This window comes from Petaurus breviceps, unplaced genomic scaffold (assembly GCF_028583685.1).
Source record: "Petaurus breviceps papuanus isolate PSGF00001 unplaced genomic scaffold, PetGlider_PUasm1.0 90849, whole genome shotgun sequence".
In the NCBI taxonomy this organism is placed as follows: domain Eukaryota; kingdom Metazoa; phylum Chordata; class Mammalia; order Diprotodontia; family Petauridae; genus Petaurus; species Petaurus breviceps.
In genome coordinates, this window is record NW_027187361.1 from 23136033 (window position 1) to 23157334 (window position 21302).

General features: G+C 39.2%; 1 protein-coding gene and 1 pseudogene across 2 annotated transcripts in view; one reads left to right on the plus strand and one right to left on the minus strand.

Moving 5' to 3' along the window:
- Positions 1-21302, plus strand: part of TMEM131 (transmembrane protein 131) — a 255926-nt gene that overhangs the window by 140312 nt on the left and 94312 nt on the right. For both annotated transcript variants that reach the window (XM_069072955.1, XM_069072956.1), the window contains one exon: positions 7455-7523. In XM_069072955.1, coding sequence (XP_068929056.1) covers positions 7455-7523 — 69 coding nt within the window. The remainder of the gene's footprint in view (positions 1-7454; positions 7524-21302) is intronic.
- On the minus strand, positions 19840-20478 carry LOC138149778 (synaptophysin-like protein 1 pseudogene; annotated as a pseudogene).

A 21302-nucleotide genomic window follows, 5' to 3' on the forward strand; every position in this document is an offset into this window, starting at 1 on the left:
CCAATGCAGATTGGCATCTTCTCTGCAATTTATAATCTTAGAGAGTTTATTTGGACTGAGTTTAAGTGATTTACCCAGAATCACACAGATATTATTATGTGTCGAGATAGGACTTGAACACAGCTTTTACTGATTTCTCATTTAGCTCTCTATCTACACCATTTGTCTCACACTTTGAACTTTGAAAGTAGGTAAATATGCTAAAGGCCAACTGTGTATTATAGATATTAAGGGCTTCAGGAGAGAGATAAGTTGGGGTGATGAGTGAAGAATTCATGAAAGAGTTAGAGTTTGACCTGGATATTGAAGGAAGGGCACGGTGTTCAGAAGTAAAAGGAGGTATTCAAGATAGAGTGTATATTAGGTTCCCCCTCATTAAAAGTCTTCAAAGTCTAGATGAACATGTTGGGGGATTCTCATTGAGGTATGAGTTGGAATATTCTGAAGTCTCTTCTACGTCTGAGATTTTTGAACCTGTTTTAACAGTCTCAATGGAAATACAGAAAATAAACTCTTATTTCAAAGGGAGCATGAATTTTCTTTGCATTACTATATCAAAGCTTGTGAGAAAATCACAAGAAATTTATTGGGAAGTGAGTGAACCACTCTGAGTCCAAATTGTGACTCAGTTCTGGAGTTAGCTGTTTTCTTCCTATTCACTTATAGGTCTAGTCCAATTTCTGTATCTAGTTGTGGGAATTGTAAGAAAACTTAATTGCATTGTTTGACCCTATCCCTGCATGACTGGGAAAATGAACCACTGTAGCATCAATGCAATATTTACAGCAGCCACAGCCACCATAAAGACCGTGACTATAAGTATCTTGTGACATTCAATCACAAAATATACCAGACTCTTCAGACAGAGGTCAGAACTGAAGCATTTATTTAGACACCAGAAAACCCAATCCCAAAACCAGTAAGCCGATTCCATCATAGTACCAAAGATATTCAGAAGCCATAATAACGCTGAGAGCCACAGCATCCTTCAGCCTTCCCACAAACCAATACAAGATCAATATCTACTCACGAGCCTGTCTGACTCCTTGCCTGAGCGTCCTCTCTCCCTCATTGTCTTGCTAGCTCTGACCAGCTTCCTGTGGGCTGTGCTTCCCTTCAGCAAACTCCTTGCACCACAGGCTCCATGTGATTACATTCAGCCTATTGGGGGGCAGAGTTTACTTTTAAAGCAGGGGAGATCTTCACACTACCCCCTAGGTCTATTAAGGGGCAGGGAAGATCTTCAGATTCCCATTCTCATTACATTTGGCCCCAAGATCTTTCATGTCCTTTACACAATAAAAGTAATATTAACAATAAATGAAAGTTTAGGAATAAATGATGGAAAAACTGCTGTCAACAGAACTTTGCAACAATATAACAGGGATAATAAAACAATAGTTTAGGGTGGGGGCTTAGGCACCAGCACCCCATCCTTCCCCCCTCACACAAATGGGGCTCAAAATCTTGGGGTAAGGGGCAAAGGTCTGTTCTCCAAAGCTACTTCAAGCTGAAATTGGACGTAGAGCTGGCCCTGCCCCAAGAGGTCCCATTCAGGAGTTCAGTTCTTTAGCTGTCATCCGGAGCTTGCTCAGTGCCAGGTCCAGAAGGTCCCATTCGAAAGGTCATCTGGAGCTCAGTCAGTGCCAGGTCTAGAGTCTAGAGGTGTCACATCAGTCATGGACAGGGGGTGACATTCAGCGTAAGCATTGTCATCTGCACGTGGAGGGTACCTACCAATCCTGCAGAAAACAAATCTTGCAAACAAATTTAACAGTCAGAAAAGTAAAAAAAAAAAACAAAAACAAATCTAGAGTCAGCCGTGCCTCTGAAGTCCATGAACTCACTATCATAACCTCATTCACAGCAGAATATATGACACTGCCCTCCTCACTCTATTCCAGTGGCCTGATACACTACCACAAGTTCAGCACATTGACCACTTCCAGCTGTCTCAGCACTTTCTTTAATGTGAGTCCCCCTGAAGGTGTGACAAAATTGGACACAATGGTTCAGGAGCGTCTGTACGGGGCAGTTCTCACATCTCTATTCCGTCTAACATCAAGCCCATTTTCTTGATGCAATTGTATAGTTCATTAGTTGGAATACCATCACTTTTTCTAAAGTCAACCCCTGCTCTCAGTGGAGCAATAAACAGTTCTTTTCCTGGCAATCTACTCTGCCTTTGAATCCACCAGCTATTTACTCTTCTGTCTCGAGGAAATTGATAATTTTCTCATTCTCCTAAGTCACTTAGCTATGAAATCTTATCCAACACCTCTGAAAGATGGTGTCCTATTTCTCCAAATGGTAGAGTCAGAAGTAGATGCTGAAAAGCAGGAGGAGCCGTCTTCACTGTGATGTTTATATGAGGAACTGCTGAGGGGATTTCGTGATATGTATGCACATCTCCAAACATGAGAGCCATTTTCGTTACTTCTTTCAGCTTTCTCATGCAGTCTCTGAGTACTAGGGTCCGTCTCCACTAGGCCACATGGAATCAGCAGGATACTTTCTATTGCACCCATCAGCAGCTTAAGCTAACAGATGGGTCGTATTGTTATCTCCTCCCAAGTGAAAATCTCTAAAAGCTTGTTGGACAAAGGGATTCTGGCAATACTTAAAATTTCAAGCAGTCCACTCTGTCTATCACCATCCCAGCAGCTCCTTCATCACTGATTCTTACCATCCAAGACACTAAGGATTCTCCCATCCTCTGGGTGAATCTGTCATCTCCCGTTGAGGGAAATCCTCAAGTATCTCCTTGAACACTGCTTGCCTTCCCTGACTCTCCTGCCTTCCTTTCAGTATGGGATGAGTTTCTTCCCCTGTAAAAGCTTCAGCCATGAAATGGTGCATCACTTAGCATTGTATCATTCTGTAGAACACACAGACATGGAGAGTTGTTGTTATAGCAGCCACACTCAAACTCTACTGAAGCTGCATGAACTTTCCTCCTGTTGTTTTTTTCTTCTTTTTCTTAGCCAAATTTGCAACAGCCCTCTCTGCTTCCAGAGACTCTCCAGTTCTCTCTCCTTCCACCTGAGACAGCTTGCTCTTCTAAAGGGGGGCTCGATTGCTGGCACTTAGCCAACTCTTGTGACAGCTTGTCTCTGCTTTTACACACAATACAGTAGCCTGTTAGTAAAACCCAGCCCTTCTACTCACTGCCTCCAGCTCTCTCCCAGGTTCTATTGATATTCTTTACAAACATGTTTCTAAATCTCTAGGTTCTCCTTGCTGCAGTCTCTGTTCCCCGTTTTTACAGAGCCCTGAACTCTTAGACCACTCCCTTACTAGGGAGGCATAAGGTAAATCTTCCCATCCTGGAATAGCCATTTCTTCTAAATCCCTTCTGCCTCCAACTAGAGGTCTGATATTTCACAGTCTCATCCTTGTCACCAAATGTAGTGTCAATGAAATACTTACGTTACTCTTGATCACCATAAAGACTGTAACTATAAGTATCTCATGACATTCAATCACAAAATATACCAAACTCTCCATATAGAGGACAGAACTGAAACACTTATTTAGATACCCGAAAACTGAATCCCAAAACCATTAAGCCGATTCCATCATAGTACCAAAGATATTCAGAAGCCATAAAAACACTGAGAGCCACAGTATCCTTCAGCCTTCCCACAAAGCAATACAAGATCAATATCTACTCATGAGCCTGTCTGACTCCTTGCCTGAGCATCCTTTCTTCCCCATCTCTCTGGCCTCACTGTTCTATCTTTTCAGAGTTGAGTGTAAAAGTAAAAAATTATCTGTCCCTTTTTCTGTCTCTGAGACTCACAGACCTGATGTAGTTGGGCTTTAAAAAGTAGTATCCATGTATGATCGTATACTGAATTCTTTCTTTTTCATTTATTTTTAATTTATTATTTTGAAACTTTAGTTAGCTTACCAAATGTCTTTAGCCCTTTCCCTTTGTATAATAACCATTAGTATTTATATAGTACTTTTTAAAACTTTACATAAAATAAGTTTTAATTGATGTCTTCTATTTATTATATCATCACTGTTTTTCCCAGCATTCCTCCCAATCCATCCAATGTTCTCTGTCCCTCCCAGAGAGCCATCCCATGTAACAAATAGAAGCGGAAGAATCAACACAACATAGAAAAAGTCTGAAAACATGTAGTGTCCAACACTTACGGACTTCCCACCTCTATGGAGGGATGGTTTGGAGGCCTGCTTTCATATCACTTCACAGGAATCATGCTTTATGATCTTGTTTCATCATGCTTGACTTTTTGGTGTGTGGTTGATTTTTGTATTTACATTGTTGTGATCATGGTATATATTGTTTGCGCGGTTCTCCTTTGTTCTGCATAGGTTTATATAGATCTTTCCATGCTTCTCTGTATTCATCATATAAATCATTTCTTACAGTAAAATAGTACTTCCTTTACATTCATATACAGGTATTTGTTTGGACATTTCCTGACTGATGGTCATCTACTTTGTTTCAAATTCTTTGCTATCACAAAAAGTACTGTTATAAATATTTTGGTGTATGTGGAGAATGTCTTTTTATCAGTGGCCTCTTGAGGGTACCAACCCAGTAATGGAGTCTCTGACTTAAGGTCACAGATATTTTAATCACTTCTTGGCATAATTCCATATTGCTTTCCAAAGTGGTCGCTATTTCACGACTCCACCAGGACATTAGTGTGTTTACCTTCACAGTCCTTCGAAGTACCTTCTCTCCCCTTCAAGCTTCCTTTTCTGTGTTGTCTTCCCAGTAGACCGCAAGCCCCTTGAGGACAGGGTTTTTTTTTTCTTGTTTGTATCACCTTATACTTCCTGGCACGTTACAAGAGCTTAATAAATATCGTATTGTGTATGAGTAAAAGATTTACTTGGCTACTGACCTTTTTTGTTAACTTCATCGATTTGTGGGGAGTGACATGAAACTTTAAGGTTCTTCTGATTTCCATTTCTGTGATTGTAAATATTTTGCAATTCTTTTGTTTACTTATATTCTTTGACCATTTTTTATGTACATTTATTAATTTTTCATATGTCTTAGACACCAAACCCTTATCAGAGAAATTTGATGCAAAGATTTTTTCCCCATTATCTCATCCATTAATTTTGTTTATGTAGCTTTTCCGTTTCATGTAATCAAAGTTCTCTCTTTTATCTTTTGTAATTACCTCTATCTCTTGTTTAGTTAATAATACATCTTCTGCCAAATACAATAACACAGTACAATAAAATGTAGTGCAAATGAAATAAATATTTATTAACATCCCTATTATATACTAGGCTATATGCTAAGCCTGGAATACAAATAAGAAAAAGACAATCCCTGACCCAACAGAGCTTAAATCTCATGGGGGAGAGCAGGATACAAAAGGAAGCTGTAAACAGCCCCTCCCCTCATCTCTCCCATGAAGATGCCTGACTTCAAGTTAGAACGACACTGTTTTGTTCTACCCCTTGGCCCTCCAACCGGCTAATGCAGTCTGTGTGACGAAGACTTTTGTGGTAGTGAGCTTTTCCTGCAACGAGGGGATGGGCAAAAAAGAGGATGATGATGGTGGAATCATATCCAATGAATGCAACTGGCACTATATGGTCTATGAGTTAGAGAGTGCTTAAGGTCTGCAGAGTGCTTTGCAAATATTATCTCCTTTTATCATTACAACAAGCTGTGGAATTGCTTTTCTTTTCCCTGTTTTACAGATTTAAATAAGACAGAGTTAGTGACTTCACCAGGGTCACAGTTTCTAAGCGTCTGAGGCTTCCCATATTCCAGGTGCAGTGCTCCATATGCTGTGCCCTTTATATAAACAGATTATTAGCTATATGTACACTTCCCATACAGTATCTGTAACTTTTGGACACTATATGCAATGCTCAGAATTTTTTAAAATGAGAAGTTAGTTACAGTGACAAAGAAGAAATCACTTTATATCACTGTTTATAATGAGACCAGAAATTTCAGATTAATTAGCTATTCTTATGATGGAAATTACCATCCAAAAACCTGATAGCAAGAGGCAAAGTGACATAGTAGAGACCTGGCCTTGGGTTCAGGAAGAACTGAGTCAAAGTCTATGTTAGGGATCTAAAAGCTACCCTACATTCACATGTGTTTATTTAGGAAAAACTCAGTTAGTGAACACATAGCAATGATGGTAATGCCAGTAAGAATGGCTCCCCAGTCTGCCCATTTCCCCACCTCTTTTCTTTATTAAGGACATCCCTCAGTCCCGTGATCTCTGCTACCGGGTTGGAGGAGCTTTAAATCTCTTGAGCTGTATGCCTTCATATACCCATGGAGCCAAGGGACCACATCACCAATTCAGAGCTTTTCCTTATTACTGAAAAAGGGAACCTTTGCTCTGCCTTTGTGGCAAAGGGCTCTCTAGGCCTAGTTCTTCAGCTTGAATTTCTTGTCTACCCCACAGCTTATGGAGTTCATCCTTGGCAATCTTATTTGTGTCATTAAGCCTCCCTCCTCTTGTCTGTGTTGAATTTGACCATGGCCTCCTCTGACACATGGGTTTTATGACTCTGGACAAGTCACCTATACTCTCATTGTCCCAGGTAACTTCAGAACAATGAATGAGAGACATTCGTAGAGAAGGTGTCCTTACTAAGAATTTCTTTTGCCAATGAAATGACAGATCTAATCTTCTCTTGCTCAAAAAAAATCTAGTAGTATGTAATTTTCTTGTAATATGTCACAATGCCATTTTAAAATCTGTATACTTATCCACAACTGAAAATACCTTTACTCAATGTGCAGTCTTATTTCCGATTTTCTATGCATGTTCACACAAATCAGAGAAACTGTTTCTGTTACATTAACAAAACACAGTTTATTTACTGTCTTCCTTTAAAATCATGTCTGAGTAATAAAAGTCTCTGCTTTTCTTTAAACTTCAGAAGAAAACAGAACAAAAGCTAGAATCATAGACAAACAAGACAAGTTTGAAAATTATGTTGAATTTATCATATGTTCAAAGAGGAATGCAAGTTCTTTGTATAGAGATTTGCACTTTCATGTGCAATCTTCTTTTTCTGTTGTTTTTTTAATAGGGAAATACCCATTTTATTTTGTACTTGTTCAGAATCTTTTTATAAAATCTAAAGAAAACTACTATTTATTGAGCTTGGATTAGGGTAGAGTTCTTAGCCTTTTTTGTGTCACGGACTTCTTTGGCAACTTGAAGCCAAAGAACTTCTCAGAATAATGGATTTTTTAAATATGCAAAATAATATATACTTGTGTGTGTGTTTGTGTATGTGTGTGTCAATAGGAGTGTGTGTGTGTAACAAAGGAAATAGATCCTATTGAAATAGAACAGTTGTCAAATTAAAAAAAAAAAGTTGTTGTTCCCCTTCGCCTGAGTTAAGAGTCTGTAGATTAAGTGAAATGTGTGCTTTGAGAACTGGTTTTATTATAATCTTTTTTCCTCTGCTGCTTACAGTGTATCCCTGTACCGGGGGAACTGCAGACCCATACGGTTTGAGCCACCAATGCTGGACTTCCATGAACAGTAAGTTCTAAAAAATTTTGTATTTTGTTTTCTTAAGAAGTAGTGTTTTATGCATTTTATGCCATCTTTTTCTTCTCTTCAAGCATCTAACTAATTAGTGCTTCCTCGGGTCTTTTGTTGTTGAGGATGATTAGAAAGCATTTCTCAAACTATCTTCTTTGGAACCCTGGAGTCCCATGAAGAAGTCCATAAAGAAGAATGGTGTGATGCCAAAAAGCATACGCAGAAAACTCATCTATTTTTGCTGTCTGTATCAGTTGTGTACAGGGAAACCCACAGAAAGAGGAGTCAGTTAATTGACATAAAATTAAAGGTTCACATTTAGGTTCAAAAAATTAACTTCCCAGGTACAAAATGAAGGAGGTATTGTTAGGCTACTGTTCATCTAAAGATCTAGATATTTTATTGACCTACAAGATAATAGGAATTGACATCATGATATAGTAATCAAAAAGCTAATGAAAGTTTAGGTTTTATTAAGAGAAAACTAGCTTCCAGAATGAGGGAAATAATAGTCCAAATATATTATGGTCAGACTACATCCATGTTCAGAGGCTGTTTCATTTAGTTCTGGGTCCTACATATTAGGAAGAAAATCGGTAAGTTGAAGATTCATGTCCAGAGAAGAACAACCAGGTTGATGAAGGTTCTTGAAATTATGCCATATGAGAATTGAAAGAACTGAGAGTGACTAACTTGGCGCAGGCCACATGGAGCCCTCTAGGTCCTTGAGTGCGGCCTATTAAGTGGATTTGTTCTGTGAAGTTTGGATTCAGTCTGAGTGCCACATTTGAGAACCTAGAGGGCCACATGTGGCCTCAAGGCTGCAGGTTCTCCACCCCTGACACAGAGCATAGAAGACTGGGGTGGAGGTCTGGGTATGATAGTTCTGTTATGAAAGAGCTATTATGTGGAAGAGGAATTGAATGTATCCTTGGCCCAAGGGAGAACGGCTAACAGTAGGTGGAATTAAATAGAATGGGGTACTCCAGAGGTAGTGCAGATTCACAAGAGATCTTTAAGCAGAGGATCGGTAATGACTATTCAAGTAAAGCTGAATTAATTTAGATATACAGTCAGTTCAGTTATAAAGCAGCATAGGTATTCCTAAAAACCATGGCATTGTGTAAAATAGCCCAATGAAAAGCGCAAAGGTTAAGAACATAGTACTCAAAAAATTCACCAGGGACACTCAAAAAAAGACAGACATCTAATAAAAATGGCAGCACACTTTTATTCATGCTAAATGGTTAAGAAATACAGAAAAGCTATAGTAAGGAGTGGTGATCCCTGCAGCCTTGGACTGCTGCTCAGCTTACCCCTTGGTTCCCATGGGTCAAGCTGGCAAGGTTGGGGGCTGCAGGTGGAGTGCACGAGTCCAGACCAGCTCTCCTCCTCCCACTGCTTATGCTGCCCCAGAAAACATGCAGTAAACATGGCATTTATGAAATGAACGTCAGAACGGTTGCAGCTTGTGAGTTGTCATGAAGTGGTACAGTTTTCTGTATTCTTACTGTTTCTTGTAGATAAAATGACACATACACAAATGTCAGATTTTTGTTACATTCAAAGTGTTTTCTAATGTATCAGTCACATTGGAACTTCTTCCTATTTTAATGGCTTTGCAGTATGATGTGTTTAGGATGATACAAGCAGTCTCAAAAGGGACCAGGATTAATTATGGAAAGACTACTAGAAGAAATTGGGACCCTAATTTTGGTCTGCATCATCTTGGCATTGAATTATAGCATCATAGAATTTAAACCTGGAATGACATTAGAGAACATATAATAGTTGCCATCTGATTTTATAGTTGAGTAAAATGAGGCCAAGAGATTTCAAGTATTTTACTCAATTTTATACAAGTAGAAAAGCCCAAATTTAAAACAAGGCCTTCGCATACCATTGTTCTTTGTGTAGAACTAAGTTGGGTATGATTCTCACATAAGATGCAAGAGGACCCACATTCATATCCCCAATCAGCCCCACCTCTTTCGAGAGGTAACATGATGCAATGGAAAGACCAAATCCTTAGATGTATTTAGTACCCCATTGACCTTGGGCAAGCCTTTTAACCTCTTGGCCTTAGTTCCTCCTCTATAAAATAAGAATATTGAACGAGAAGATTGCTTCCCTGGTTGAATTTGTGCTAGTAATTTGAGGGTTTTTCCAGCAATAATAAAGTATAATTATATTCATCTTAGTAACAAATCACTTGATTTTATCAATATTTGCAGAAAAAGTCTTCAACCAAAAAGAGCATCTATTTGTATTTTAAACACTTACAATAAAACAAGAAGAAAGCAATGAAATTCCATTTCTTTAAAAAATCTGGGAATTAATTCCTAAAATACACAAGTATTAAATATAAATAGAAAACAATTCTTATAGAAATAAATGACCTAAATAATTAGAGAGAGAACTTAGTTCTTGGTAGAACTCAGTCTAGTAAAAAGAATAAAAGATTCAGGTTTAGTGTTAGTACTAATCAAATTCCCGAAGGGATATTTTCTAGAATTAAACAACCATCAAAGCATTTATATAGGGCTTCCCTGTATGCTAGGCACTGTTAGGGCACTAGGGATACAGAGGCAATAATGAAACGGTACTTGATATCAAGGAGCTTAGAACAATAACAGAACTCATTTGGAGGAATAAAATTTAAAATAGGAAGGGAGGAGGTGTGGCACACCCATCCACACACACACACACGTGCGCGCACACACGCGCAGGTGCACACATATGCAATAATTATTGAAATTACTTTGTTTTGGTTAGGAAGTAGAAACATAATTAACTTCAACTAGAAAAGCAAGGCCTAGTGGCAGAGAAGCACCACATTCCACTTTACGGTAAACTCCGCAATGCAAGGGAACAGCTGCTAAGAAAACCAAAAAACAGGCTTGCAAAAGATCAGCCGAGATCACCATTGCATGTTCAAGTGGATACGCGCTGTCTGAGGGAAATAGAAGAATGTGGTTATCTCCTTCTTTTCCTCTACTCTGATAATGAGGTAGTCTTCCTCTTGCTAAGTCCAACCTGTCTGCATCCATCCTTGATCCCATCTTCTCCTACAGATTGCTAGAGATGGCTCATTCGTCTTTCCATTCTCTCTAATCTTCAGCCTCTTTCTATGTGCTGGTTCCTTCCCTTCTGCCTTCCCCCCCCCCCCAAAAAAAAATCCAGCGATCCTCAGCTATAGTCTTTTATCCTTCCTCTCTTTCTCAGTCAGACTTCTAGAAATAACTATTTATATTCACTGTCCTCATTTCTTCTCCAATTCACTTCTCAGTCCTTTGCACGTTGCTTAACTGAAATTTCTCCTTTAATCACCAGGTCTGATGGTCTTTTTTCAGTTCCCACTCTTCTCAGACTAGTTGTTTCACTTGACACTGTTGATCACTTCTCATCTTAGGTAGCTTTTCCTCTCTGGGTTTCATAACACTAATCTCTCCCGTTTTCTATCTGTCTGATCAATCTTCAGCCTCCTTTGGCTTATCCATACCATGTATCCTAACAGTGAGTTTCCCAAGCTTCTTTGCTTGGGGAACAAGCATCTCCACCCCATCTAGCCAATCAGATACCAAATCTTGCTATTTCTAGCTCCACAGATACTTCATATCCAACTCCTTTTCTCACCTCACACATCTACCACCTTCATCCAGCTCCTCATCACTTCTAAACTATCTTATTGCAAAAGTTTCTATTTGGTTTCCTTGTCTCAAGCATTTCACCACTTCAAACTGTCTGACATTATTGCTAGAGTGATGTTCCTTAAGACTAAATCTGACCATGTCACTCCCCTACTCAAGAAACACCTTTATTTAGCTCTTAAAGCCCTTTATAACCTGTCCCCAACCTATCTTTCTAACTTCACTTGACAGTTTTCTCTCTTTTGCTCTCTGTGATCCAGTCAAACTGGCTTTCTCTAATTTCCTCACACACTGTAATCCTTCTGCTATGTCCATACCTTTGAACTGGCCATCCCACATACTTGATATGCATTCTCCCTGACCTCCACCTTATGGGATTCCTCTCATCCTTAAAGATATAGTTCAAGTCCTTCTTTGCAACAGGTTGTTGTGCAAAAATGGGCAGGGAAGATTCACATTAACTTTGTCATCACTGGACAGACTTTGGTAAATCTACCACAACTGGCCACCTCATTTACAAATGTAGTAGGACCAGAAAGTTTGAGAAGGAGGCTTCCAAGAGGGGAAGAGCCCCTTCAAAAATTTCTGGGTCTTGGAAAGACTGATGATGGAATTGGGAGCATGGTTATCATGATGGATAGCCCTCTCTGGAAATTTTAACACCAGTATTATGTGACCACCGTTGATACTCCAGGACCCACATACTTTGTCAAGAACATTATTACAGACCATTTCAGACTGATAGTGCTGTCCATATTGTTAATGATGGTTTTAGCAAATACAAAGAATGCCATCTTAAAGAATAGGCAGACCTCCCATGAGTATGCCCTTCTAGCCTACAAACTAGGTGTGAATTAACCAATTTTTGTTGTCAAGAGAATGGATTCCACTAAGGCATCCTACAGATAATTTCTGAGGAAATGATCAAGGAAGTCAGTCCTTATATTAAGAAAACCAATTATAACCCAGGCACAGTAGATTTTGTCCCAATTTCAGTTTGGAATATTGGCAGCATATGGAACCAACTTTTTTTTTTAAAGAATCCAACTAAGAAATTCAGTCTGTTATTTAGCAAATATGAACTTATTAATAAATTGTATTGCATGGGTACACTGTCTTCCATGGGTGGTTAGTATTTGGGCTTGCATGACCAAGAGTGATAAATGAACTCTAGCTAGAAGATACTTCTTAGGCTATGAAAGTCATTAGAACCTATGTATTAGTTTGACAAATTTTAATCTATCTCTATATTTTACAAGTAAAACATAGCCATGAAAAGAAAATCAGGCCTATAGGAAAACAAAATTGAGTACTTTTTCCATAACCAAATAAAGAAAATGAATTAGTGCATTTAGATTAGATCCATTGTAGTTAAGCTATTTAGAAATATTTTAACATTTCTGTGAGTTCTTATGGCATATATTTTTCTTTACTGTATCATACATACAAGGATCCTTTCACTATAATTTTTCCAATGTCTTTAATAATATAAGAAATCATTCTTTCTGAATGGGAATGTTATTTTGATGCTTCATTGTCACATGGAGGTAACATCTGGTTCTTAAAGATAATGGTAAGGATATACTAGTTCTGACATGGTTTGCCAAGATGAAAGACTTGGGCATAGTGTTGGATTATGACTTCTTCCCTAACACCAGCCTAGAGAGAAGAGCATCACACATGGGCTGATGAATAGTTGGTAATCATTTTGATACAAAGACCTTCTCAAGCTTCTCTTGCTTCTTATATCTAAATGTTAAATTTTCTATTCAACTCTGGTTTTTTCATCTAGAATGCTTGAAAGTCCTCTATTCCACTGAATGACCATATTTTTCCCTGAAACATGATACTCAGTTTTGTTGGGTAGGTGACTCTTGGTTTTAATCCCAGCTCCTTTGCCCTCCGGAATATCATATTCCAAGCCCTTCGATCCCTCAGTGTAGAAGCTGCCAGATCCTGGGTTATGCTGATTGTGTTTCCACAATATTCAAATTGTTTCTTCCTGGCTGCTCGTAATATTCTCTCCTTGATCTGGGAATTCCAGAACCTGGCTATAATATTCCTAGGAGTTTTCCTTTTGGGATCTTTTTCAGGAGGTGATCAGCGGATTCTTTCAACCTCTGTTTTGCCTTCTGGTTCTAAAACAGGGCAATTTTCCTTGAGAATTTCTTGGAGGATGATTTCTAGGTTCTTACTTTGATCATGGCTTTCAGGTAGTCCAATAATTTTTAAATTATCTCTCCTGGATCTGTTTTCCAGGTCAGTGGTTTTTCCCATGAGATATTTCACATTGCCTTCTATTCTTTCATTTGTTTGGATCTGTTTAACAGCATCTTGATTTCTCATAAAGTCATTAGCTTCCATTTGTTCCAATTCAATTCTGAAGGAATGATTCTCCTCAGTGAGCTTTTGAGATTCTTTTTCCATCTGGCAAATTGGGCTTTTTAAGGCATTCTTCTCCTCGTTGCCTTTTTAAGCCTCTTTTGCCATTTGAGTTAGTCTATTTTTTAAGGTATTATTTTCCTCAGTCAGGCTGTTGACTCTCATTTCATAATTTTCTTGAATCGTTCTCATTTCTCTTCCCAATTTTTCCTCTACTTCTCTTATCTGCTTCTTAAGGTCCTCTATGGACTGTAACCAGCTCATATTTTCCTTGGAAGCTTTTGGTTCAGGAGTTCTGACTTCACTGTCTTCCTCCTGTTCCATGCTTTGATGCTTTTTGTTCCCAAAATAGGAGTCTAATGTTGGAGTCTTCTGTTGGCTTTGTTTCCTTTGCCCGGTCATGTCACCCCTCAGTCACTTGACCCCTGGGCTTTTTGCCACAGTAGGACTCTGCTACCAGATGGGAGCTTCCATCCCAAACGCTGGGGTTTTCTCAGCTGCCGGAGGTATTAGATGGGTGCCCTCTCTGAGGCCTCCACACGCTCTGGCAACCTGGTCACACACCCCAGGACCTCCACCCTAGACTGCAATCCAGATCCAAGCAGGTTAAAGCAAGAGCAATTACCCCTCAGACTGGTGCTTGGTCCCCCTACACAGCAGGCACAGCCAGCTCAGCGACTTCTCCGATGCACTCCCAACTCCTGATCCCAAAGTCCAGACTGCACTGACCTCTCACTTTGTCCTTCGCATCTATGTGTTGATAAATCTGGAAAGGGCCACAGCTGCTGCTGATCTGGAGTCCCTCCAGCTGGCAGCTGGTCATAAAGCCTTGGCATGGGGCTGGGCTCGGCTCCCAGAGCGCTGCGCTGGCCTCTTGCTGCCAGCCTGCCAGGCTGTTCTCAGTGGGAGGTTAGCTTCTCTGTGTCATTTTGTGGGTTCTGCAGCTCCAAAGTTTGTTTAGAGTCTCCTTTTACATGGATTATGGAAGGTGGAAGCCAGAGCCTCGGGGAGGTCCTGCTTCTACTCTGCCATCTTGACTCTGCCCCCTGGAACCAACTTCTAATATGCCTTGGTTCAAGGGATGGAAAGTCACCTGTAAGGATGGTAACGCTATTGGAACTATTCTGCTTGAAACTTTGGATTGCTTCCTGCCTCCAACTTTCCAACTGATAAGCTCCTGCATTTAACCCTCCAGCATGTCCACAAATACTGCTGTTGTATCTGTTGAGCATATGCTAGAACAGTGTGATTCTAAGCCTAGACGTGGCTGTGAACTTTACCCTCATCAATGTTGTAATTGAAGTAAATTTTCTTGAAATGCATCATGAAGTTTTGAATGAAACTCTGCATGGGGATAATATGGATTTCATTGTCAAGTCTTTGTCAAATATGTCCACTGTGGCAATGTGGCTGGTGATAGTAAGAATGATCCACCAGTGGAAGCACCGGCTTCCCTGCATGTGTCATGTTCTGAACCATCCAGGCCAGATCAATGCTGGCTATGAACCTCTTGTACTTACCACATTGTTTGTTAAGTATATTTTTGAAGGAGAAGATTGTCATTCTGTTCAGAAGTTGGAAGATAGCTCTAAATTCCTGAAATCTGGTGATGCTACACCTCATAAACAATGATTTAGGAAAGCCTGTGTGTGTAGAGAGCTTCTCTGATGACCTTCTTCTTTGCTATTTGGGGCAGTTGATGAAGAAGATTGTTGAAGCTGGCAAGGTCACAAAAATCTTCCCAGAAGCTACCACCCCCTTCTTAATGGCAGAGGATCCGTCTCAGAGCTATTTGTCTCAGCTAACCATCTAAGTTTAATAGTAAAAGACTTGTTAATGATTGCAATTAATCATAAAGGCTTCAGAAGGAAAGGAATGTTTTGTGGACTATTTGTTTATGGTAGTTTTAGGTTATTAGTTTTTAATATTGGTAATTTTTCAATGGGCACAATTCAGCCAAAAGTCTGGTACAGAAATTGAAGCCATTAAAATAAAAGTTTAACGTGAGGACGGGGAGTATGGTTCATGTACTGTGTTCTCTATGAAGCCTTTCTCAAGCTCTCCAGTTGCTAATGTCCTCCCCCAAACTTCTTTGCATCCAACGATTTTTACTTACTTGTATTTATTCTCTTCATGTTTATTCTGTTGCCTTCTCTAATTAAAATGTAAGCTTTTAGCAAGTAGGGATTGTTTCCTTCTTTATATTTGTATCTCCAGTGCATAGCACAGTCCCTGAAACATAGGTGCTTAAGAAATACTTGTGTATTGAGTTATGAATAGAGCAAGAATGTGTAACCAAACATGAGATAATAGAGGTCATAAAAGGGGGGGAGGGGAGGAAGGGAGAGATGGGGGAGCTAGCTTTCATTTAATTAAGAAGTTTTTGTACCAGTAAGGTCAATGCAACTATAATCAAGAGAAAAAATTCATTTTAATGGAAAAAAAGTTTTCATAAGTCATCTGGTCAAAATATAAAATCTAAAACTTTACAGGGAACGGATGTTCCAAATGTATAAGGTTAAGAGTCATTGCTGAATAAATGGGGATCAAGGGATGTAGGCAAAAAGTTTTCAAAAACTAGAATATAAACTGTTAACCACATTAAAAAAAAGGTATCCAAAATCACTAATAACCTGAGAAATAAGATTTAAACCATCCATTAAACTAGCTAAGATGCTGGAAGAGAGAGTGTTGAAAGGACAATCATATGATAGCCAAGCAAATTCACTTCTGGGGGCACTCTGCAGAGATTATAGATATTAATTCTGGAAAATAATTTGAAATTATGTAAGTAAAATTACTAAATATCCCAGTGGACATAAATGTTTATAGTTCTGTTGATTGTGATAATAAAAAATCTGGAAATAAAATGTGCCCAACAATTAGGTTATAGCTGGATGGTTGTAGCAAAGTATAAAAATGTCATCATGCCATGTGAGTGAATATGAATAACTACTACAGATGTGAACAAGTTTGTGTGAAGCGGCGTGGAGTTAAGGAAGAAAAATCTGTACAATGCTTATAACCACATAAATAAGAATCAATATCGAGTGGTTATAAAACTTTAGTACAATTCATTGGCCAGCGTTAATGCTAGATTGTCAGAGTTAAATCAGCAAGCATTTATTAAATGTCTATTATGTGCCAGTCACTGGAGATACAAATAAAGACCCCCCCCCAAAAAAAAAGAAAAACCCAGTCCCTCTCTTTAAGAAGTTCACATTCTAATAGGGGAGACAGCAAGCACACACCTATGCATAAATAAGATAAATTGGAATTAAATTGAGGATTGTCTCAGAGGGAAGGGATTAATATTAAGGAGGACTGGGGAAGGATTCTTTTAGAATGTGGAACTTTAGCTGAGACTTGAAGAAGGCTAGGAAAGCCATGTGGCAGAGATGAAGGAGAGAGTTCCATGCATTAGAGACAACCACTAAAAATGCTGAGTCTAGATGGAGTGCCATGTCTGAGGAACAGCAAAAATCCTGTCTCATTAGCTCACAACGTGACTGGAAAGGTAGGAAGGGGCCCATGTATGAAGGACTTTAAAAGCCAAACAGAGTATTTTATATTTGATCCTGGAGGTAATAGGTAACTACCAGAGTTTAATGAGTGGGTGAGAGGGTGATATGATTAGATCTGCACCCTAGGAAGATTAATTTGACAACTGAGTGGAGGATGGACTTGAGTGAGGAGAGACTTGAGACAAGGGGACAAGATAGTAGGCTATTACAATAGCCCAGGAATGAAATGAAGAGGCCTTGTCCTAGGGTGATGACATTGTTAATGGAGAGAAGGAGGCACATGCTGGAGACGTTATGAAGGTAGAGTAGACAAGACTTGGCAGCTGATTGGATATGGGAGTGATAGAGTGAGGAGTCAAAGATGAAGCCTAGGTTTTAAGTCTGGGTGCCAGGGAGGATTGTGGTATATCCTTACAAGTAATTGGAAAGTTTGGAAGCCAGGACAGTTTGAGAAGAAATAATGAGTTAAGTTTTGGATGTGTTGAGTTTAAGATGTCTGTGGAACATGCATTTCAAGATGTCTGATAGGCAGTTGGAAATGTGAAACTGGGGGTCAATAGAAAAGTTAGAGTTGGATAAGTAGATTTGAGAATCTTCTGCATAGAAATCATAATCAAATCTCTGGAAGCTGATGAGATCACCAAGAGAAATAGTAGAGAGTGAGAAGAGAAAGCTCAGGACAGACCCCCTCTGGATGATGCTCCAGCAGAGTAGATGAGGAGAAGTCAAGGTAGGAGAACTCAGAGAGAAGCCTAGAGGAAGGAGAATATCAAAAAGAAGGTGATCAATAGCATCAAAGATCAAAAAAGATGAGCATTAAGAAAGGCTGTTAGATTTGGCATTTAAGAAATCTTTAGTAACTTGGGAGAGATCGGTTTCAGTTGAATGATGAGGTTAGAAGCCAGACTGCAGAGAGTTAAGAATAGAGAGACGGAAAAAAAAAAATTGGAGGCACCTATCATATATGGCCTTCTCAAGGAATTTAGCCTCAGAAAGGAGAGTTACAGGAGACCACTAAAGGGGATGGATAGACTCACTCAACCGAGTGGTTTGTGAAGGTGGGGTTTTGCACACAGTAAGATGGAAACCAGTCGACAGGAAGAGATTAAAATAAGTGAGAAAGTGGGGAGAAGATTGGAGAAATCTACTGTAGAAAATAGGATGGAATGGAATCATTTGTGCATGTAGAGGAGTTTGCTTTGCCAAGGAAAAGGCCCACTTTTTTTTTTCAACTTTTTAAAATTAAATTGACTGCATAAAAAACGTATATTTCTCACATGGACAATTCTTGTCATGTGTAAAAGCAACAAAAATGTAGTTGAGCTTCACAAAGTAGCAATCGTTTTGGAAGAAAAAAAATCTGAATTTCTCCACAATGCAACTATAAAGATTAGCAAATGATGTAAATGACTCGTGCATATTCAGAATACAGCTAAATATGTGTACAAAGAAACAGGCACCCATTATGTAGCTAGCTCACTTATGTTCCTTTAAAGTCATCCATTTATGTAATAAGAATGAGAACATTAAGAAATAGGAAATTTGGATCCCATTTCTTATTTTTATAATATTATTACTGAGTTTCCAGTAGTAACTTCATTGACTCTAAATATTTTAAATGCTTTTCAAAAGTAAAATATAAAATCAATTTCTTCTGTCCTCTGAATGAATTGTTTTTTAAAGGGAAAAACTTACGTATTTTTTTCTCTATTTTCCGGATTACCCCATCCTGCAACAGTCGCATGAGTAGCAGAGGGCGGATATCAATAAGAATCTGCCTGCAGTTTTCAGAGTGCATAGGTGAACCATATTTAGAGCATACGTAATTATGAAACCAATCAGCACACTATAATCTCCACAAATGGTAGAATTACTGTATTTACTGTATCAAAGAACTTGAAATTTCCAGTCCACGTGCTCAAAAAAATTTTATGCAGCTATGAAGTATTGATGGTTATTTTAAAACCCATCTCTGTATTTCAGGAGTTTCTGTTTAACATGAACGGTGTTGAAATTTGAGTTATGAACCAAAATTTTTTTTTTTTGCTACCGTGTTTCCCCGATAATAAGACACTGTCTTATTAGTTTTTTGTTTGTTTTTTTTTTTTTGGACAGAAAAACACCAGAGGGCTTATTTTCAGGGGAGAGCTTATTTTAATGAACATTGACAGCAATTTTAATAAACAGTTAAATGTGAGCAAAAAAATGTACCTTTATTGAATAAGCAAATCACTGGGGAAGAACAGGATGACGGCGCTCACTGCTGCAGCTCTGATTGGATGCAGCTTGGAGCGTGGCGTGGGTTTCACGGGGGGGTGGGGGGGACGGTGCATACAGAGGGTACCGTAATGTAGCGTGTAGCGCAGGGGATCACCTTCACTACAGTAGCAATCTCAATAGGGCTTATTTTCGGGATAGGTCTTATTACCGGGGAAACACGGTATGCTATGTTTATAATGCAATTAGCCTTTTTTAAACAAAGAGGTCTTTAGGTACACGAACATTCTACAAAATGAAATATTTACATCCAGAATTTGTATACTAAGGCACATATTCATGTAAAAAGTAGCAGAATTTTTAATCCATCAGTTTATTGCAAATGTTATTTTTTAATTAGAAACAAATTGCATTGTCTCTAAAGACAGTAGCAATATGTTATATAACAGAATAGATGATTTCATGCAGTGTGGTTCTCTCCTTTAATTACATTCCTATAGGAGGTGCCATTGTTCCTGCGCCATGGGTAGAAACGTTTGATCACGTGAGCTGGTCTCCTTTATATGAAAACCAAGCTTTTCCTCCCTAAAGTATCGTGTTCAGAAAACCAAAGATCACAGATGCATTCAGAGATCCCATACTGGTCACAGAATCAAAGTAGCAGTTTCCCTTCTTGCAGGAGTTGAACTGACCAATAAGATTTTCACCTGTGGTCATCTTAATGTCTGTCAGAGCTTTAGCCCAGGCTGAAGTGCTCACCAATTATAAAAAAAAGTGTCTGTAAGAATAATAATGAAGTTGATAAAGTGAATTTTTCAACTTTCCTGATACGGGTTCATATAACCAGTTAGAAAGTACAAATGCAGCAATGCAATATAGGAAGACCAAGGCTGCAAATAGAAAAGAACTGGGCAGAAGAAGAAAAATTTCCTCCAAGAACATAATTACTCCAAGTTATATTACACAAAGCCACCAATGCTATATATACTAAAGTGAAACCTGACTCAGCCTGAATGGATAGGCAAAGGTAGCTTCAACTGCCTCATTTTTAGGAGGACTGTAATTTGGGCGTGAAACTAGGAAACCTATTTTGCCCTTAAAACCTCCACAGGTGGCAAAAGAACAAATGGAAGCTGCCCCCTGGAGAATCTTGATGAAGCCCCCTTGGGCAGGGCGAAGTTAATTTGGAAGCTCACCATCCTCTGATGGAAGGAGAGAAAGAACCAGGGTGGCCAGACTTGGGACGGAGCCAGACCCAGGTGGCCCAGCTGTAGAGGGAAAGAGAGTAGGCAGTCAAGAAGGCCCACCTCTTAATAGTGGCAGAAGGTTTCTGAGTGATGCAAGATGCGAAGGAGGGAAAAAGAGGGTGATCTTGGTGAATAATCTTTTTTTTTTCCCAGTGAAAATGAGGGATGTGGTGTGATGATGGAAGGACAGGGTAGAGCATGTCAATTTTGAAAGAGATCAAAGGGTTTGGACATGCCTCTGTGGTATGTAGGATAGTGTCAGAATCAATAAACATTTATTAAGCAACTACTGTTTGCCAGCCACTGAAATTCCAGGGACACAAAGAAAAATCATGAGGACATCAAAGCCTTCAAGGAGCTCAAAGTCAGTGTGAAAAGAAGACAAAAAAGTGGAGTGGGGGGGGGGGGTAACCCTGTGGAGGGGCGGGGCATCATGAAGTCCTGCAGTCAAGGTGGGAAATGATTAGGTGAATGTCCAGAGTGCCCTCCTTAAGTGGTAGAGGGTCTGGGAGGAACTCTCAGCTGTCTATCCCCTCCCATCCTTTCCAACTCGAGGGAGGGGCTTGAGGCCAGGGACTACCCAGGAGGCATCAGAGATCATTTCATCTTCAAGGATGATGAAATTCTGGAGATCATGAAGTCCTGGAGAGCACCCACATAAGAAATGATGATAATGAATTGATTAGGGAGATATAAAGGAGGGGCCTCTTGAAATTATGTAACAAATTTGTAGTGGACCCACTCAGCACAGTTTTG